The sequence below is a fragment of the Mycteria americana genome, chromosome 26 (genome assembly GCF_035582795.1).
Source record: "Mycteria americana isolate JAX WOST 10 ecotype Jacksonville Zoo and Gardens chromosome 26, USCA_MyAme_1.0, whole genome shotgun sequence".
Lineage (NCBI taxonomy): Eukaryota > Metazoa > Chordata > Aves > Ciconiiformes > Ciconiidae > Mycteria > Mycteria americana.
The window spans coordinates 489,811-506,651 of NC_134390.1; the positions used below are offsets into that span (position 1 = coordinate 489,811).

Genomic DNA, 16,841 nt, shown 5'->3' on the forward strand with positions numbered 1-16,841 from the left:
TTGAGGGAGGACGGATCCAGGGCGGGGTGAGCAGCTCCGGATTTATATCCAGGAGCTGGGGGAGGAGAGCGGGATGGGAGGGCCTCCAGCCCCAGGAAAGCGGCACCTGCTCCTTAACCCCTTCGGAGCGCCGGGATCCGCCGGGGTCCGCCGGGATCCGCCGGGGTCTGCCGGGGTCCGCCGGGGTCCGCCGGGGTCCGCCGGGCTCTGCTGCGGGGCCGGATCCTGCCCAGCGGGGAGCGAGGTCTCGCTGGCCGTGGGGAAGGCGAGGGGGGGCTGGGGGGTGCCGGGGGCGGTGAGAGCCCCCCGGGGCTGGGGGGGGCCGGTGCTCGCCCCAAAATCCGGCTGCCGGTGCCCCCCCCCCCCCCGCCACAGCGGCACCCGGAGCCCCGCACCCAGCTCGGGGGTGAAACCCTCCCGGCACGGGGCAGGAGGCGAGTCCCCAGGGCGAGTCCCCAGGGCGAGTCCCCAACCCCTGTTCCCAGCCCCACGTCCCCGACCCGCACCCCCAACCTGGGTCCCCAAGCTTGTGTTGCCAGCCCATGTCCCCAACCTGTGTCCCCCAATCTATGTCCCCAGCCCCATGTCCCCAACCTACATCCCCAAGTCTGCGTCCCCAAGGCCATGTCCACAGCCCCATGTCCCCAACGTACGTCCCCAAGCCTGCGTCCCCAAGGCCGTGTCCCCAGCCCCATGTCTCCAACATACGTCCCCAAGCCCATGTCCCCAAGCCTGCGTCCCCAAGCCCTGTCCCCAGCCCCATGTCCCCAACGTACGTCCCCAAGCCTGCATCCCCAAGCCTGCGTCCCCAAGCCCTGTCCCCAGCCCCATGTCCCCAACCTACATCCCCAAGCCCATGTCCCCAAGCCCATGTCCCCAAGCCCTGTCCCCAGCCCCATGTCCCCAACGTACATCCCCAAGCCCACCTCCCCACCCCGTGTCCCCAGCCCATGTCCCCAGTCCCGTGACCCCAAACCCTTCCCCAGCCCACGTCTCCAGCCCCACGTCCCCAAGCTACATCCCCAAGCCTGCGTCCCCACACCCGTGTCCCCAAGCCTGCGTCCCCAACCCATGTCCCCGACCCCATCACCCCAACCTACATCCCCAGACCAGCCCAGACCTGCATCCCCAAGCCCATGTACCCACCCTTTGTCCCCAACCCGTGTCCCCAAGCCCGTGTCCCCAAGCCTGTGTCCCCAGGCCCCATCAGCCCCTGCTCTCTGTGACCTCCTGCCTTCTGTACAAAACCCTGCCCTCAAAATGGGGAAAAAAACCACAAAAAAAGAAATATTTAGCGTGTTTCTGGCTAACACCCAGGCTGCTCCCTGAGTAGCTGGACCAAGGACCCGATCCCCCCCAGATCAGGACCAGGCCACCCATGCCGAGTCCGTGCCATGCCGTGCCGTGCCGTGCCGTGCCGTGCCATGCCGTGCCGTGTCATGCCATGAGTGCCGTGCCATGCCATGCCATGCCGTACCATGCTGTGCCATGCCGTGCCGTGCCGTACCATGCCGTGCCATGCCGTGCTGTGCCATGTCACACCATGCATGCCATGCCGTGCCATGCCGTGCAGTGCCATGCCGTGCCGTGCCATGCCATGCCATGCCATGCCGCGCAGTGCCATGCCATGCCATGCCATGCCGCGCAGTGCCATGCTGTGCCGTGCTGTGACGTGCCGTGCCATGCCATGTCATGCCATGCGTGCCGTGCCGTGCCGTGTCATGCCATGAGTGCCGTGCCATGCCATGCCATGCCGTACCATGCCGTGCCATGCCGTGCCGTGCCATGTCACACCATACGTGCTGTGCCGTGCCGTGCCGTACCATGCCGTGCCATGCCGTGCCGTGTCATGTCACACCATGCATGCCATGCCGTGCCATGCCGCGCAGTGCCATGCCGTGCCGTGCCGTGCCGTGCCATCCCGCATCTCCACCTGCCGCTCCGGATGCACCTGGCCCGGGAAGGGCTGGGATGCAGGATGCGATGGGCGCGGCGGTGGCTCGGGCGGCCGGGTCAGGACCGGGCTTGCCCCGCACGGGAGCGGCGGGCGCTGGGCCGAGACGGCACGCGGCACCTGCAGGCAGGGATTTGGAGGTTTGCTGGGTTTATTTTGTCTTTGTTTCGTTGTCTTCGGCGCGGCAGGAAGGGTGGCTCCGGGGCAGCGCCGGGGAGCGGGCAGGACGAGGGCAGAGCCAGGCAGCGCGGCTGGGGATCCGGCTGATAAACCCCGGAGCCACCTCCTCATCCAGCTCCACGCCGCCCCGGGGAGGCAGATCCGTCTGTCCTTCGTCCAGCCAGCTCCGGGCATCCACGCCCATCCCCGAACCCATCCACCCGCCCGTCCATCCTCGGCCAGGCCCAGCCACCCACCCGTCCTTCCAGATGTTCACCCGTCTGCCCATCCGTTCCTCCATCCCTGGCCAGACCCAGCCGTCCACCCACCCTTCTACATGGCCATTCATCCACCTATCTCCATCCTTGGCCAGACCTGGCCACCCATCCATCCTTCTAGACACCCATCCACCCATCCATCCATCCATCCATCCCTTCATCTAACCATCCATCTCCAGCCAGACCTCCTAGACACCCATCTGCCTGTCCTTCCATCCTTGGCCAGGCCCAACCACCCACCCACCCTTCTAAATATCCATCCATCCGTCCATCCCAGGACAGGCCCAGCCACCCACCCGTCCTTCCAGATGTTCACCCATCTGCCCATCCATTCCTCCATCCCTGGCCAGACCCAGCCGTCCACCCACCCTTCTACATGGCCATTCATCCACCTATCTCCATCCTTGGCCAGACCTGACCACCACCTACCCTTCTAAATATCCACCCACCCATCCACCCACCCATCCATGCACCCATCCATCCACCCATCCACCCATCTGTCCATCTGTCCATCCACCCATCCATCCATCCATCCCTTCATCTAACCATCCATCTCCAGCCAGACCCATCCATCCACGCACCCTCCTAGACACCCATCTGCCTGTCCTTCCATCCTTGGCCAGGCCCAGCCACCCACCCACCCTTCTAAATATCCATCCATCTGTCCATCCATCCATCCATCCATCCGTCCATCCCTGGCCAGACCCAGCCATCCACCCACCCTTCTAGATGTCCATTCATTCACCTATCTCCATCCTTGGCCAGACCTGGCCACCACCTACCCTTCTAAATATCCACCCACCCATCCACCCACCCATCCACCCACCCATCCATCCACCCATCCACCCATCCATCCGTCCACCCATCCGTCCATCCACCCATCCCAGGACGGACCCAGCCACCCCCCACCCTTCCAGATACGGGTCCCTCCACCCATCCCTTCCCCCACCTGCTGGTCCCTGCCCAGTCCCACCCGCATGGCCCAGCCCGTCCCTGCGCAGAGGCACCCAGCCGTCCGTCCAGCCGTCCGTCCAGCTGTCCCTGCACCGCCACAACCACCCGTCACGGCCCACGAGCCAGAAACCTCCCGGGCCCAACACCTGGATGGCCATCGCCTTGTGGAGCTGCACCGGGGGGGACACGGCTGAGCTCCCCCAGCTTTGCAAGGGGGTCTCAGAGCCCCCCAGAAGCTGCGACACTGGGGGAGGGGACATGATTTGCCTCCCCCTTCCTCCCCAGGGGCTGGAAGTGGCCCGTGGAGGGGAGCTGCGAAGCTCTCCACGCCCCAGAGAAGCTCTCCACCCCACAGGGAAGTTCTCCCACCCCCAGAGAAGCTTTCGCACCCCCCACAGAACCTCTCCCACCCCACAGAGAAGCTCTCCATCCCCCAGAGAAGCTCTCCCACTCCCCACAGAAGTTCTCCCAGCCCCTGGAGAAGTGCTCCAGCCCACAGAGAACCTCTCCCGCCCCACAGAGAAGCTCTCCCACCCCCCACAGAAGCTCTCCATCCCCTGGAGAAGGTCTCCCACCCCCCAGAGAAGCTCTCCCACCCCCCAGAGCAGCTCTCCATCCCCTGGAGAAGCTCTCCTGCCCCACACAGAAGCTCTCCCACCCCCCAGAGAAGCTCTCCATCCCCTGGAGAAGGTCTCCCACCCCCCAGAGCAGCTCTCCCACCCCCCAGAGAAGCTCTCCCACCCCCCAGAGCAGCTCTCCTGCCCCCCAGAGCAGCTCTCCATCCCCTGGAGAAGCTCTCCTGCCCCACAGAGGAGCTCTCCATCCCCTGGAGAAGCTCTCCATCCCCTGGAGAAGGTCTCCCACCCCCCAGAGCAGCTCTCCATCCCCTGGAGAAGGTCTCCCACCCCCCAGAGCAGCTCTCCATCCCCTGGAGAAGGTCTCCCACCCCCCAGAGCAGCTCTCCATCCCCTGGAGAAGCTCTCCATCCCGCCCAGCTTCTCTTATCACGAAGGAATTTGCAACCCAGGCAAATACTTCCCTCCCCACCGAGATACCGCTGGCAGGGAGGGAGTGGGGCCCTGGGTGGGTGCCAGGTCCCGGCAGGGTTGGGGACCCCCCCCCGCCGGCCCCCGCGAAGCCCCCGAGTCCCCCCCCAGCGCTGCTCTGGGCGGGCAGGGGAGGCTCCGTGGGCAACCTGAGGAGCAGCGGGGACTTCCCAGCCGCCCTGGGTGGCTCCCGGCCAAGCCCCGCTCTGCTTTGTCCACAGTAACTGGGGAAACTGAGGCACGGAGGGCAAACGGGGGGCAAAGCAACATCCCCAGGACCCCCCCCCACCCCCGATAGCCACCCCAGGTGAGCCCCGAATCCACTCTCAGCCCCACGAGTGGGTGGCCCCACGCCAGGAGACACTCAGCTATAAATCCCCCACCCGCCACCACCCCGGTCACCCCAGGGGGGGACAGACCCCCCCCCCCCAGGGTGCTGCAGCCCCCCCCTAAAGTCCCCCAGGATCAGTGTCACCCCTCGGCGTTCCCCCCTGAGGAGCCGGGGGGGGGGCCGCACCCCGTTTTTGGGTGGAGGCCAAGCGTCTCCCTTTTGTTTGCCGTGGGCTGCGTCACGGCCACAGGGACGGTGCTGATGGGTGGCACCCACGGTCCCCCGCCGGCTGCCACCCCCCCCCCAGTGTGTCCCCAGAGAGGGGGGGCCCTAGGGGGGATGCACCCCCTTCCCCGGCACCGGGGGTCGTGCAGGAGGACCCTTGGAGGGGATGCAGGGTGCTGCGTGGTCCGGGTGTGCACCCGTGGGTGCAGGACCCCCCACACACCCCCACACCCCCCCCCCGGCTGCACCGTGGCTGAGTGGGTGTCCCCCTGGGTGCCCGGGCCCCACGTGGGGACAGGAGGGACGTGGTGGCTCAGCCGATGTCCCCAAGGGGCTGGGGACAAATGTCACGTCCCTGTCCCCAGGCAGGCAGGACCTCAAGGGTGGGTCCTTGGCTGGGGGGGTGGGGACGGGGACGGGACCCCGCTGGGTGCCCCCCCCCCCCCCCCCCAGGGCCTGGCCCTGTTTGCAGCAACCCCTGAGCTGGGCTGGGGAGGGAGGAGGAGGATGGTGGGTCCCAGCCGCAGCTTCATCGCTCAGGAATGCAGCAGGACCTCGGCCCTGTTGCTTAACCCTTGGGGAGCCGGGCGGCCCCCCTGGCCCCTCCACTGCTGGGGGGGGGGGGGGTTAAACGGGGTGTCCCCGTGTCCCCACGGTGTCCCCACTGGTTGGGGACATCGAGGCAAGTGGTGGCCCTGGACCACCAAGGGTCCAGGTCACCCCCTCGGAGATGCCTCCACGGAGGAAGGCGACTCGGGGCTCGGCCGGGGTCGCATCCAGCATCCCTCAGGGTGCTGAGCACGGCTTGGGGTGGGTCCCCACGGCTGGGGGGGGGGGGGCGGGGGAGGGGTGTGGCAGAGCCTTATCAGCCACAGGTCTTTCATCTCGGGTTAATGGCCCCACGGGGAGCTCTGGTGGCCTCCAGGGCCGGGGGCGGGGGGGGGATGCGGGGGGACGGGACGTGTTTGCTCCCAGCTCCTCCATCACCCACCCGGCACGGGAGGAATGCGCCTGATAAGGGGCCTGGGTGGGGAACGGCCCCCGACCCCCCCCCCGCGCCAGCAGCGGGGTCAGGGGGTCCCCCTGTCTCCATGGGGGTCCCGCAAGGGGGAGCAGAGAGGTGGGGGGTCTCGGGGAGCCCCCTGAGCACCCCCTGGGGTGCAGCATCGCCCCAAGGCGCTGGCACTGGGGGGGTCAGGGATGATCGGGGGGTGTCGGGGCAGCCCCGGGGCCCAAACACCTCCGGGAGCCCGAGGGGGGGGCACTGCTGGGACCCCGGGGTGGGACCCCCTGCGACCAGACAGCACCGGGACCCCAGGGTGGGGACCCCAGGGTGGGGACCCCCCCTGCAACCCTGGGGTCAGACACCACGGGGACCCCAAGGTGGGACCCCCCCCCCTGCAGCCCCGGGGCCACGCACCGCGGGGACCCCAGGGTGGGACCCCCCTGCAGCCCCAGGGGGGTCAGACACCTCGGGGACCCCCGGCTCAGCCCCTGCCAGGGCCGCTCCGGAGCCTCCATTTCCTCGTCCCCTCTCCTCCTCCTCCTCCCGGCGCGGTGCCACCGCCAGCACCCTCAAAGGGCACCGAAATGGCGCGGGTTTGGCAGAGGAACAAACCCCTGGGCCGGCGGCGGCGTGGGGCCAAACCGGCTGTGGGGCCGGAACGGGGCAGGAATGGGGCAGAATGGGGCAGGAACAGGGCAAAATGGGGCAAAATGGGGCAGGAATGGGGCAAAATGGGGCAGAATGGGGCACAAACAGGGCAAAATGGGGTAGGAATGGGGCAAAATGGGGTAGGAATGGGGTGAAATGGGGCGAAATGGGGTAGGAATGGGGTGAAATGGGGCAGAATGGGGCAGGAACAGGGCAAAATGGGGTAGGAATGGGGTGAAATGGGGCAGGAATGGGGCAGAATGGGGCGAAATCGGGCAGGAATGGGGCTGGAATGGGGCAAAATGGGGTGGGAATGGGGTGGGAATAGGGCAGGAACAGGGAAGAAGGGGCAAAATGGGGCAGGAACGGGGCAAAATGGGGCACGAATGGGGCAGAACAGGGCGGGAATGGGGCAGAAGTGGGGCAGGAATGGGGCAAAATGGGGCAGGAATGGGGCAAAATGGGGCAGAGCAGGGGTGACCAAGGGGACGGAGGGACGGGAGAAGGGGACCGAGACGGCGCGGGGACGCTCTCGACCCAAATTTCTTGGGATAAAGGGGCTGGGCCGGGCTGGGGGGCAGCACCGGGGCCCGGGGGGGCGATGCCGGCGTGGGGCCCCCCCAAAGAGCCCCCGGGAAGGGCCGAGGCCGGCGCAGCCCCCCCCCCCCCCCCCCCCCGCCTCACCCCTCTGAGGCCCGGCCAGAGCAAACACGGGCAGGGCCGGGACCCCCGGGTGGGCCGGGGCCAGGAGGCTGCAGGGAGCCCACGCCACCCGCGTGCCCCCCCCCCGGCCGTGGGGGCCGTGCAAACGCGCGTGCAAAGGTTGTGCACGGCGAAGGGTTCTGCGAAAGGGTTTGGTTGCGCAAAGGTGGGCGCTCGTGCGAGGCGGCCGCGCCCGCAAACGGGCGCCCGTTCAAACGTGCACGCTCGTGCGACGGGGAGCGGGTTTGCGGCGGTGCGTCCTCGTGCAAGGCGCGCGTTGGCGCAAAGGCGCGTGTTCTTGCAGCGTGCGCTCGTGCGAGGCGCGTTCTCACGCAAAGGGGCGCGCTCGTGCAAAGGGGCGTGCTCCCGCAAAGAGCGTACTCGTGCAAAAGCGCGCGTTCCGGCAAGGTGCGCACTCGTGCAAAGGTTGCGTTCTCACGCAAAGGTGCGCGTTGGTGCAAAGCGTGCACGGCGCGCGCTCGTGCAAAGGTGCGCGTTGGTGCAAAGCGTGCACGGCGCGCGCTCGTGCAAAGGTGCGCGTTGGTGCAAAGCGTGCACGGCGCACGCTCGTGCAAAGGTGCGCGTTGGTGCAAAGCGTGCACGGCGCGCGCTCGTGCAAAGGTGCGCGTTGGTGCAAAGCGTGCACGGCGCGCGCTCGTGCAAAGGCGCGCGCTCGTGCAAAGAGCGTACTCGTGCAAAGCCGCGTCTCCCCGCACCCGCAGCAGCCCCGTTCCCACCCCCAGCACCCCCAGGACGCCCCCCCCCCCCCCCCAAAGGGCATCGCTGCCCTTTTTGACCCCGTGGAGTGGGGACGTGCCCTGCCCCACGCCCCCGCCCCACGCCCCCCGCCCCGGGGCGCGGCCCCCCCAGCGCTGAGGGCGATGCTCCGCAGATAAGGCCGGAACGTGGCCCCGTGCCCCCCCCCGCGATGCTGCGGAGCCGCCCTGAATCAGCCCCGGGGGGCGATAAGGGCCGGGGGGGGGGGGGGGGGAAGACCCACTGGTGGGGTGTCCCTCGTTTTGGGGTGTCCCTGGTTTTGGGGTGTCCCTGGTTTTGGGGTGCAGGCGAGCGGGGCTGGCTGCCCCGGGGGATTGCTGGTTTGGGGGGGGGGGGATGCCTGGGTGCCCCCCGCCCATCTCGGTGGCGGGGGAAGAGGCCAGGCAGGATTCCTGGAGCCGGTGGGGCAGGGCGAGCCCCGCCGGGACGGTCCCCACGGGGGACACGCACCGACCCCCGCCCCGGTCCCGGGGGCACCCACACCGACCCCCCCACACCTCAGTCCCGGGGGGACCCACACCGACCCCCCCCCGCCCCGGTCCTGGGGGGACCCACACCGATCCCCACACCTCAGTCCCGGGGGGACCCACACCAACCCCCGCCCTGGTCTCGGGGGGACCCACACCGACCCCCCCCCACCGGTCCCGCGGTCTCTGGCACGGCTGGCCCCACCTGCGAACCCCAGGAACGGGGGGGGCCCGCTGCCCCCCAGGATGGGGGTCGCTATGGGGTGGGTGGGTGTATCAGTGGGGTGATGTGGGGCTGGTGTGCAACGGCGGGGAGAGCTGGAGCCTTGGGGTCCCCCAAAATGTGTGGGGCTGAGCCCCATCCTTCTGCCTTGCACCCCACGGGTTATGGGGCGGACCCCCATTCCTCCACCCTGGGGCCCCATGGGGGTATGGGGCTGACCCCCACCCCTCTGCCCTGCACCCCACAGGTTATGGGGCTGAGCCCCACCCCTCTGCCCTGCACCCCACAGGTTATGGGGCTGACTCCTATCCTTCTGCCCTGTACCCCACAGGTTATGGGGCTGAGCCCCACCCCTCTGCCCTGCACCCCACAGGTTATGGGGCTGACCCCTATCCTTCTGCCCTGTACCCCACAGGTTATGGGGCTGAGCCCCACCCCTCTGCCCTGCACCCCATGGGTTATGGGGCGGACCCCCATTCCTCCACCCTGGGGCCCCATGGGGGTATGGGGCTGACCCCCACCACTCTGCCCCGCACCCCACAGGTTATGGGGCTGACCCCTATCCTTCTGCCCTGCACCCCACAGGTTATGGGGCTGAGCCCCATCCCCCTGCCCTGCACCCCACAGGAGCAACAGCCTTGGGCTGGATCCGGCCCCACCTTCCCCGAGCTCGCAGGGGCCCAGAGCGGGGCGTGGGGAGGTGCCGTGGGGCCGCCTTCCCCGCCTCTGCCGGCTATAAATCGCACCCGTCCGTCCACCCGTCCGTCCACCCCGTCCGTCCAGCTCCGTCGTCGCTCCTGTGCCTCCACCGTCGCCGTCACCATGAACGTCTCCCGCAGCAGCGTCTACTCCAGCTCCCACCGCTCCGGTGCCGTCTCCAGCATCGGCTCCGGCCGCCACTTCGCCCCCCTGAGCAGCGCGGCCAGCGTCTACGCCGGGGCGGGGGGCTCGGGCTCCCGCATCTCCACCACCCGCACCACCAGCTTGACCAGCTCTGGAGGTGGTTGCGGCTATGGGGCCGGCTATGGGGCCGGGTTGGGGGCCAGCACGTTGTTTTCGGGTTCCGGCATTGTGGCCAACGAGAAGGAGACGATGCAGGAGCTCAACGACCGCTTGGCCACCTACTTGGAGAAGGTCCGGAGCTTGGAGAAGGAGAACCGGCAGTTGGAGGTCCAGATCCGGGAATTCGTGGCCAAGAAGGGTCCCAGCACCCAGGACTGGGGCCACCACTGGGACGTCATCGAGAAGCTGCGGGACAAGGTGGGGTCCCCGCGGGGGGGTGGCCAAGCTGGCGTTGGGGTCCCCAGGGCTGGTGGCACCATGGGGTTAAGCATTAATCCGGTGGGTGGTGGGGCTGGGTGAACTTTGCACCCCACGACCAGGGACGTCGCCTATGCGGGGCCATACGTCCCCGGAGAGCGTTGCTGGGGAGGGGGGGGCAAAGGGACATGACCAAGGGCAAGGTGGTGTCGGAGGGGGGGTCCAATGCCGCCTTCATTAGGCAAACGAGCCCCACGGCCCCCCCAGCACCATGTTCTCGGCCGGGCTCAAGGTCACCCAGCACCCAGCCAAGCCCGTCCCGGACGCCCGGGTCCCCCCAAGTGAACCCCATCCCCGCCCCCACCCCGCTTTATTGCCGCTTTTCCGGGGCGAGGTCCCCCTCGTCCTCCCCCCGCGGGAGCGCGGGCACCTGCCAGGGTGGCACCTGCCCGGGTGACGCGGGCGGCGGCGCGGGCGGGTGGCAGCGGGGGGGTCCCCGCGCCCCGGTGACGGTGCCGTGTCCCTGTGTGTGTGTGTGTGTCCCCCCCCAAGATCTTCGAGGCGACGGTGGAGAACGCCCGCACGGTGCTGCAGATCGACAACGCCCGGCTGGCGGCCGACGACTTCAGGGTCAAGTGAGGGACGGGGACGGGGACGGGGACGGGAATTGGGATGGGGATGGGGGGGGTTGGGGGGGGGACGGGGATGGGAATGGGGTGGGAATGGGGATGAGAACAGGAGTGGGGACAGGGATGGGGACGGGGACGGGGATGGGGATGGGAATGGGGTGGGGATGGGGATGGGGATGGGAATAGGAACGGGGACGGGGATGGGAGTGGGGATGGGGACGGGGACAGGAATTGGGATGGGGATGGGGGGGGGTTGGGGGGGGGACGGGGATGGGAATGGGGTGGGAATGGGGATGGGGATGAGAACAGGAGTGGGAACAGGGATGGGGACGGGGACGGGGATGGGAGTGGGAACAGGGACGGGGATGGGAATGGGGTGGGAATGGGGATGGGAATAGGAACGGGGATGGGAGTGGGGATGGGGACAGGGACGGGAATTGGGATGGGGATGGGGGGGGTTGGGGGGGGGACGGGGATGGGAATGGGGTGGGAATGGGGATGAGAACAGGAGTGGGGACAGGGATGGGGACGGGGACGGGGATGGGGATGGGAATGGGGTGGGAATGGGGTGGGAATGGGGATGGGAATAGGAACGGGGACGGGGATGGGAGTGGGGATGGGGACGGGGACAGGAATTGGGATGGGGATGGGGGGGGGTTGGGGGGGGGACGGGGATGGGAATGGGGTGGGAATGGGGATGAGAACAGGAGTGGGGACAGGGATGGGGACGGGGACGGGGATGGGGATGGGAATGGGGTGGGGATGGGGATGGGGATGGGAATAGGAACGGGGACGGGGATGGGAGTGGGGATGGGGACGGGGACAGGAATTGGGATGGGGATGGGGGGGGGTTGGGGGGGGGACGGGGATGGGAATGGGGTGGGAATGGGGATGGGGATGAGAACAGGAGTGGGAACAGGGATGGGGACGGGGACGGGGATGGGAGTGGGAACAGGGACGGGGATGGGAATGGGGTGGGAATGGGGATGGGAATAGGAACGGGGATGGGAGTGGGGATGGGGACAGGGACGGGAATTGGGATGGGGATGGGGGGGGTTGGGGGGGGGACGGGGATGGGAATGGGGTGGGAATGGGGATGAGAACAGGAGTGGGGACAGGGATGGGGACGGGGACGGGGATGGGGATGGGAATGGGGTGGGAATGGGGTGGGAATGGGGATGGGAATAGGAACGGGGACGGGGATGGGAGTGGGGATGGGGACGGGGACAGGAATTGGGATGGGGATGGGGGGGGGTTGGGGGGGGGACGGGGATGGGAATGGGGTGGGAATGGGGATGGGAATAGGAACGGGGATGGGAGTGGGGATGGGGACGGGGACGGGAATTGGGATGGGGATGGGGCGGGGATGGGGGGGTGGGGGGGAGATGGGGGGGGATGGGGACGGGGACGGGAATTGGGATGGGGATGGGGGGGTGGGGGGGATGGGGGGGGATGGGGACGGGGACGGGAATGGGGATGGGGTGGGAATGGGGATGAGAACAGGAGTGGGAACAGGGATGGGGACGGGGACGGGGACGGGGATGGGGATGGGAATAGGAACGGGGACAGGGATGGGAGTGGGGATGGGGACAGGGACGGGGATGGGGACAGGAATAGGAACAGAGCTGGGAATGGGGATGGGAATAGGGTTGGGAATGGGAATGGGAACGGGGACAGGGATAGGAGAGGGACGGGGACGGGGACGGGGATGGGGATGGGGATGGGGATGAATGGGAATGGGAACGGGGACAGGGATAGGAGAGGGACGGGGACGGGGACGGGGATGGGGATGGGGATGAATGGGAATGGGAACGGCAACGGGGATGGGAGAGGGATGGGGATGGGGACGGGGACGGGGACGGGGACATGGCTGGGAACAGGGATGGGGATGGGGACAGGGATGGGGACAGGGATGGGGATGGCAATAGGGACGGGACAGGGATAAGAACACAGATGGGGACAAGGATGGGGACGAGGACAGGGATGGAAGGGGGGGGATGGGATTGGATGGGGCTGGAGATGGAGATGAGGATGAGGATGAGGATGAGGATGAGGATGAGGATGAGGATGAGGATGGGGATGAGGATGAGGATGGGGATGGGACAGGGATGAGAACACAGATGGGGACAGGGACAAGGATGAGGACAGGGATGGAGATGCGGACAGGGACGGGGAGGGGATGGGGACAGGGACGGGGATGAGGATGGGGACAGGGACGGGGACACAGCCGGGGCTGGGGCCGCTCAGCGCCGTGTCCCCAGGTACGAGGCGGAGCTGGCCATCCGCCTCTCGGTGGAGAACGACATCACGGGGCTGCGCAAGGTCATCGATGACACCAACATGGCCCGGATGCAGCTGGAGGGGGAGATCGAGTCCCTCAGGGAGGAGCTCATCTTCATGAAGAAGAACCACGAGGAGGTAGGGATGAAGCCGGGGGGGGGGGGGTGTCCAGGGCCAGTGGGGACCCCCCGCTGATGCCCCTCGTTGCCCCCCAGGAGATGAAGAGCCTCCAGGCCCAGGTCTCCGAGTCGGTGGTGACGGTGGAGGTGGACGCGCCCAAGTCGCAGGACCTGGGCAAGATCATGGCGGAGATCCGGGCGCAGTACGACGCCCTGGCCCAGAAGAACCTGGAGGACCTGGAGAAGCAATGGGGGCGGCAGGTGGGTCCACACCCCACCCCCCCACCCAAACCTGCGCCCCAGGGGACCCCGGTGGTCCCCAGGCAACTGGGGTGATGCTCCATGGGGGTGTCTTCTCTAGGGGATGTCAAGCCAAGGGGGGCAGCCCCCAGCTCAGTGGGGTGGTCATCTGGGGGTCCTGACACAAGGGGGAACCCTGAGCTGGGGGGGGTGTTCCCCTGGGGGTCCCCAGTCCCACATAGGGGTGCTCCCCAAAGGCACCCCACGGGGGGGACTTGACCCAATGGGGTCCTGGCCCAACATCGGGGACACTCTTGGGGTGAGCCCTATCCTATAGGGACCCCAAGCCCCAGTGGGGACCTTCTCCAAGGGGGTCTTGGTCCAACCTCGGGGACCTTCCTGAGGTGACCCCTATCCCATAGGGGACACCAAGCCTGGAGTGGGGACCTTCTCCAAGGGGGTCTTGGTCCAACATCAGGGACCTTCCCCAGGGGAAACCTATCCCAGGGTGACCCCAACCCCACGGTGGGGACATTCCCCAGGGGGGTCCTGGTCCAACCCTGGGGACACTCCTAGGAGACCCCTAACCCATGGGGGACACCAAGCCTCAGTAGGAACCTTCTCCAAGGGGGTCCTGCTCCAACACTGGGGACACTGCTGGCGGACCCCTATCCCATGTGGGACCCCGGTCCTTGGGGTTGGCTCTTCCTGGGGTGGTTTCACCATCCGCGCCCCCTCCATGGGTTGGGGTGGCCGTGGTGGGCCGGGCCAAGGCGCTGACCCCCCCAAACCACACACGTGTGTGTCCCCCAGATCACCGAGAGCACCATCGAGATCACGCAGAGCAGCAAGGACATCGACACAGCCCGCAGCACCGTGGTGGACCTCCGTCGCTCCGTCCAGACCCTGGAGATCGACCTGGAGTCCCTCCGCAACCAGGTGCCCCCTCCAAGATCCTTCTCCCCACCACCACCCTTACATCCAGCCCCACAGGGCCACCCAGCCGTCCTCGGTGGCGAGCTGAACCTTGGCGTGACGCTCTGCAGAAAGCCGGCTTGGAGGCCAACCTGCTGGAGGTGGAGAACCGCTACGCCATGCAGATGGAGCAGCTCAACGGCCTGATCCTGCGGATCGAGGCGGAGCTGCTGCAAGTGCGCAGCGAGCTGCAGCGTCAAGCCGAGGAGTACCAGGCGCTGCTCAACGTCAAGGGCAAGCTGGAGGCCGAGATCATGACCTACCGGCAGCTGCTGGAGGGCGGAGAGGAGTTCAGGTAGAGGGGACGGGGTGGGGACAGCCGGTGGGGGTGTGACACCAGGGTCGGGATGTCCCGGAGCCGTCATGAAGGGTGGGCTTGGGATGGGAAGGGGACAGGGGTGGCATCCAGTAGGGATGAGCCCCTGGTGATGGGGTGTCCAGGTCCCATCCCTTCAGGACACTCTGGGGACAGCGAGGGGACAGCGGTGGCATCCAACAGGGATGAGCCCCTGGTGATGGGATGTCCAGGTCCCACCACCCATGGTGCTCTGGGGACAGCGAGGGGACAGCGGTGGCATCCAACAGGGATGAGCCCCTGGTGATGGGGTGTCCAGGTCCCATCCCTTCAGGACTCTCTGGGGACAGCGAGGGGACAGCGGTGGCATCCAGTAGGGATGAGCCCCAGGTCCCATCCCTTCAGGACACTCTGGGGACAGTGGTGGCATCCAGTGAGGATGAGCCCTGGGCGATGGGGTGTCCAAGCTCCATCCTGAAGGACGCTGTGGGGATGGGAAGGGGACAGCGGTGGCATCCAACAGGGATGAGCCCCTGGTGATGGGGTGTCCAGGTCCCATCCCTTCAGGACACTCTGGGGACAGTAAGGGGACAAGCGGTGGCATCTAGCAGGCACGTGTCCCAGGTGCCAGGACATCCCAGCCCATCCTCCAGGATGCTGTGGGGGACAGTGGTGGCATCCAGAAGGGATGAGTCCCAGGTGCTGGGATGTCCCAGCTCTGTCCTTGAGGACGCTCTGGGAACAGCAAGGGGACAGCGGTGGCATCCAACAGGGATGAGCCCTGGGAGATGGATGAGGTGTCCAGGTCCCATCCTCCAGGATACCCTGGGGACAGCGAGGGGACAGCGGTGGCATCCAGCCAGGACGTGCCCCAGGCGCCCCAGGTGCCGGGACGTCCCAGCCCACCCTCCAGGCTGCTCCAGCTCCGTCACCTCTCGGTTCCTTGGGGTGACACTGGGAAGGGGGGGACACGACAGGTCGGATGGGAGCCCGGCAGGGGAGGGGACACCCTCGGGTGCCCCCCAGCACCCTCAGCCGCCCCCTCCCCACCCCGCAGCCTGCAGGACGCCCTGGAGAAGGAGACCACCTCCACCACGCAGAGGAGCACGCAGAGGACGGCGGACGGCAAGGTGGTGGTGACCGAGGCGAGGGAGGTGAAGGTGCGGACGCACTGAGCCGGCGGAGGGGGGGGCCCCTGGGGGGGGGGCCCCTGGGGGCCCCCCCGAGCCCCCCCCACCCCCCCCAATAAAATGGCAACCCCCCCCCCCGGGGATGCTCTGTCCCGGTGTCTCCTTCTGCTGGGGGCAGCGGGCCTGGGGCCGCGGGGAGGCTGCGCCGGGGGAAACTGAGGCACGGGGGCGGGCGGGAGGGTGGGGGGTGGGGGGTGGACAGACGGAGGGAGGGAGGGAGGGACAGACGGACGGATGGACGGATGGACGGGTGGACGGATGGGTGGTGTGGTGCTGGTGGGTGGGTGGGTGGACGGATGGACAGATGGACGGGTGGACGGATGGGTGGATGAAGGGAGGGATGGACAGATGGACGGATGGGTGGATGAAGGGAGGGATGGACAGACGGACAGATGGGTGGATGGGTGGATGGATGGATGGATGGATGGACAGATGGATGAAGTGATGGATGGACAGACGGACAGATGGGTGGATGGGTGGATGGATGGATGGATGGATGGACAGATGGATGAAGTGATGGATGGACAGACGGACAGATGGGTGGATGAAGGGATGGATGGAGAGATGGGTGGGTGGACAGACGGACAGATGGGTGGATGAAGGGATGGATGGACAGATGGACGGACAGGTGGATGGATGGATGGATGGATGGATGGATGGATGGATGGACAGATGGATGAAGTGATGGATGGACAGACGGACAGATGGGTGGATGAAGGGATGGATGGACAGATGGGTGGGTGGACAGACGGACAGATGGGTGGATGAAGGGAGGGATGGACAGATGGACAGATGGGTGGATGGGTGGATGAAGGGATGAACAGATGGATGAAGTGATGGATGGACAGACGGACAGATGGGTGGATGAAGGGATGGATGGACAGATGGGTGGATGGACAGACGGACAGATGGGTGGATGAAGGGATGGATGGACAGATGGGTGGGTGGACAGACGGACAGATGGGTGGATGAAGGGATGGATGGACAGATGAACGGACGGGTGGATGGATGGATGGATGGATGGACAGATGGATGAAGGGATGGATGGACAGACGGACAGATGGGTGGATGAAGGGATGGACA

The 16,841-nt window shown here is 67.3% G+C and overlaps 1 protein-coding gene across 1 annotated transcript; it reads left to right on the plus strand.

Moving 5' to 3' along the window:
- Positions 1-9,512: 9,512 nt before the first annotated feature.
- On the plus strand, positions 9,513-15,758 carry KRT18 (keratin 18). Its single transcript, XM_075525703.1, has 7 exons — positions 9,513-10,030; positions 10,583-10,665; positions 12,921-13,077; positions 13,155-13,319; positions 14,112-14,237; positions 14,345-14,568; positions 15,626-15,758. The coding sequence occupies exons 1-7, from the start codon at positions 9,593-9,595 to the stop codon at positions 15,741-15,743; spliced, it is 1,311 nt and encodes a 436-aa protein (XP_075381818.1). The 5' UTR covers positions 9,513-9,592; the 3' UTR covers positions 15,744-15,758.
- The last annotated feature ends 1,083 nt before the right edge of the window (positions 15,759-16,841 follow it).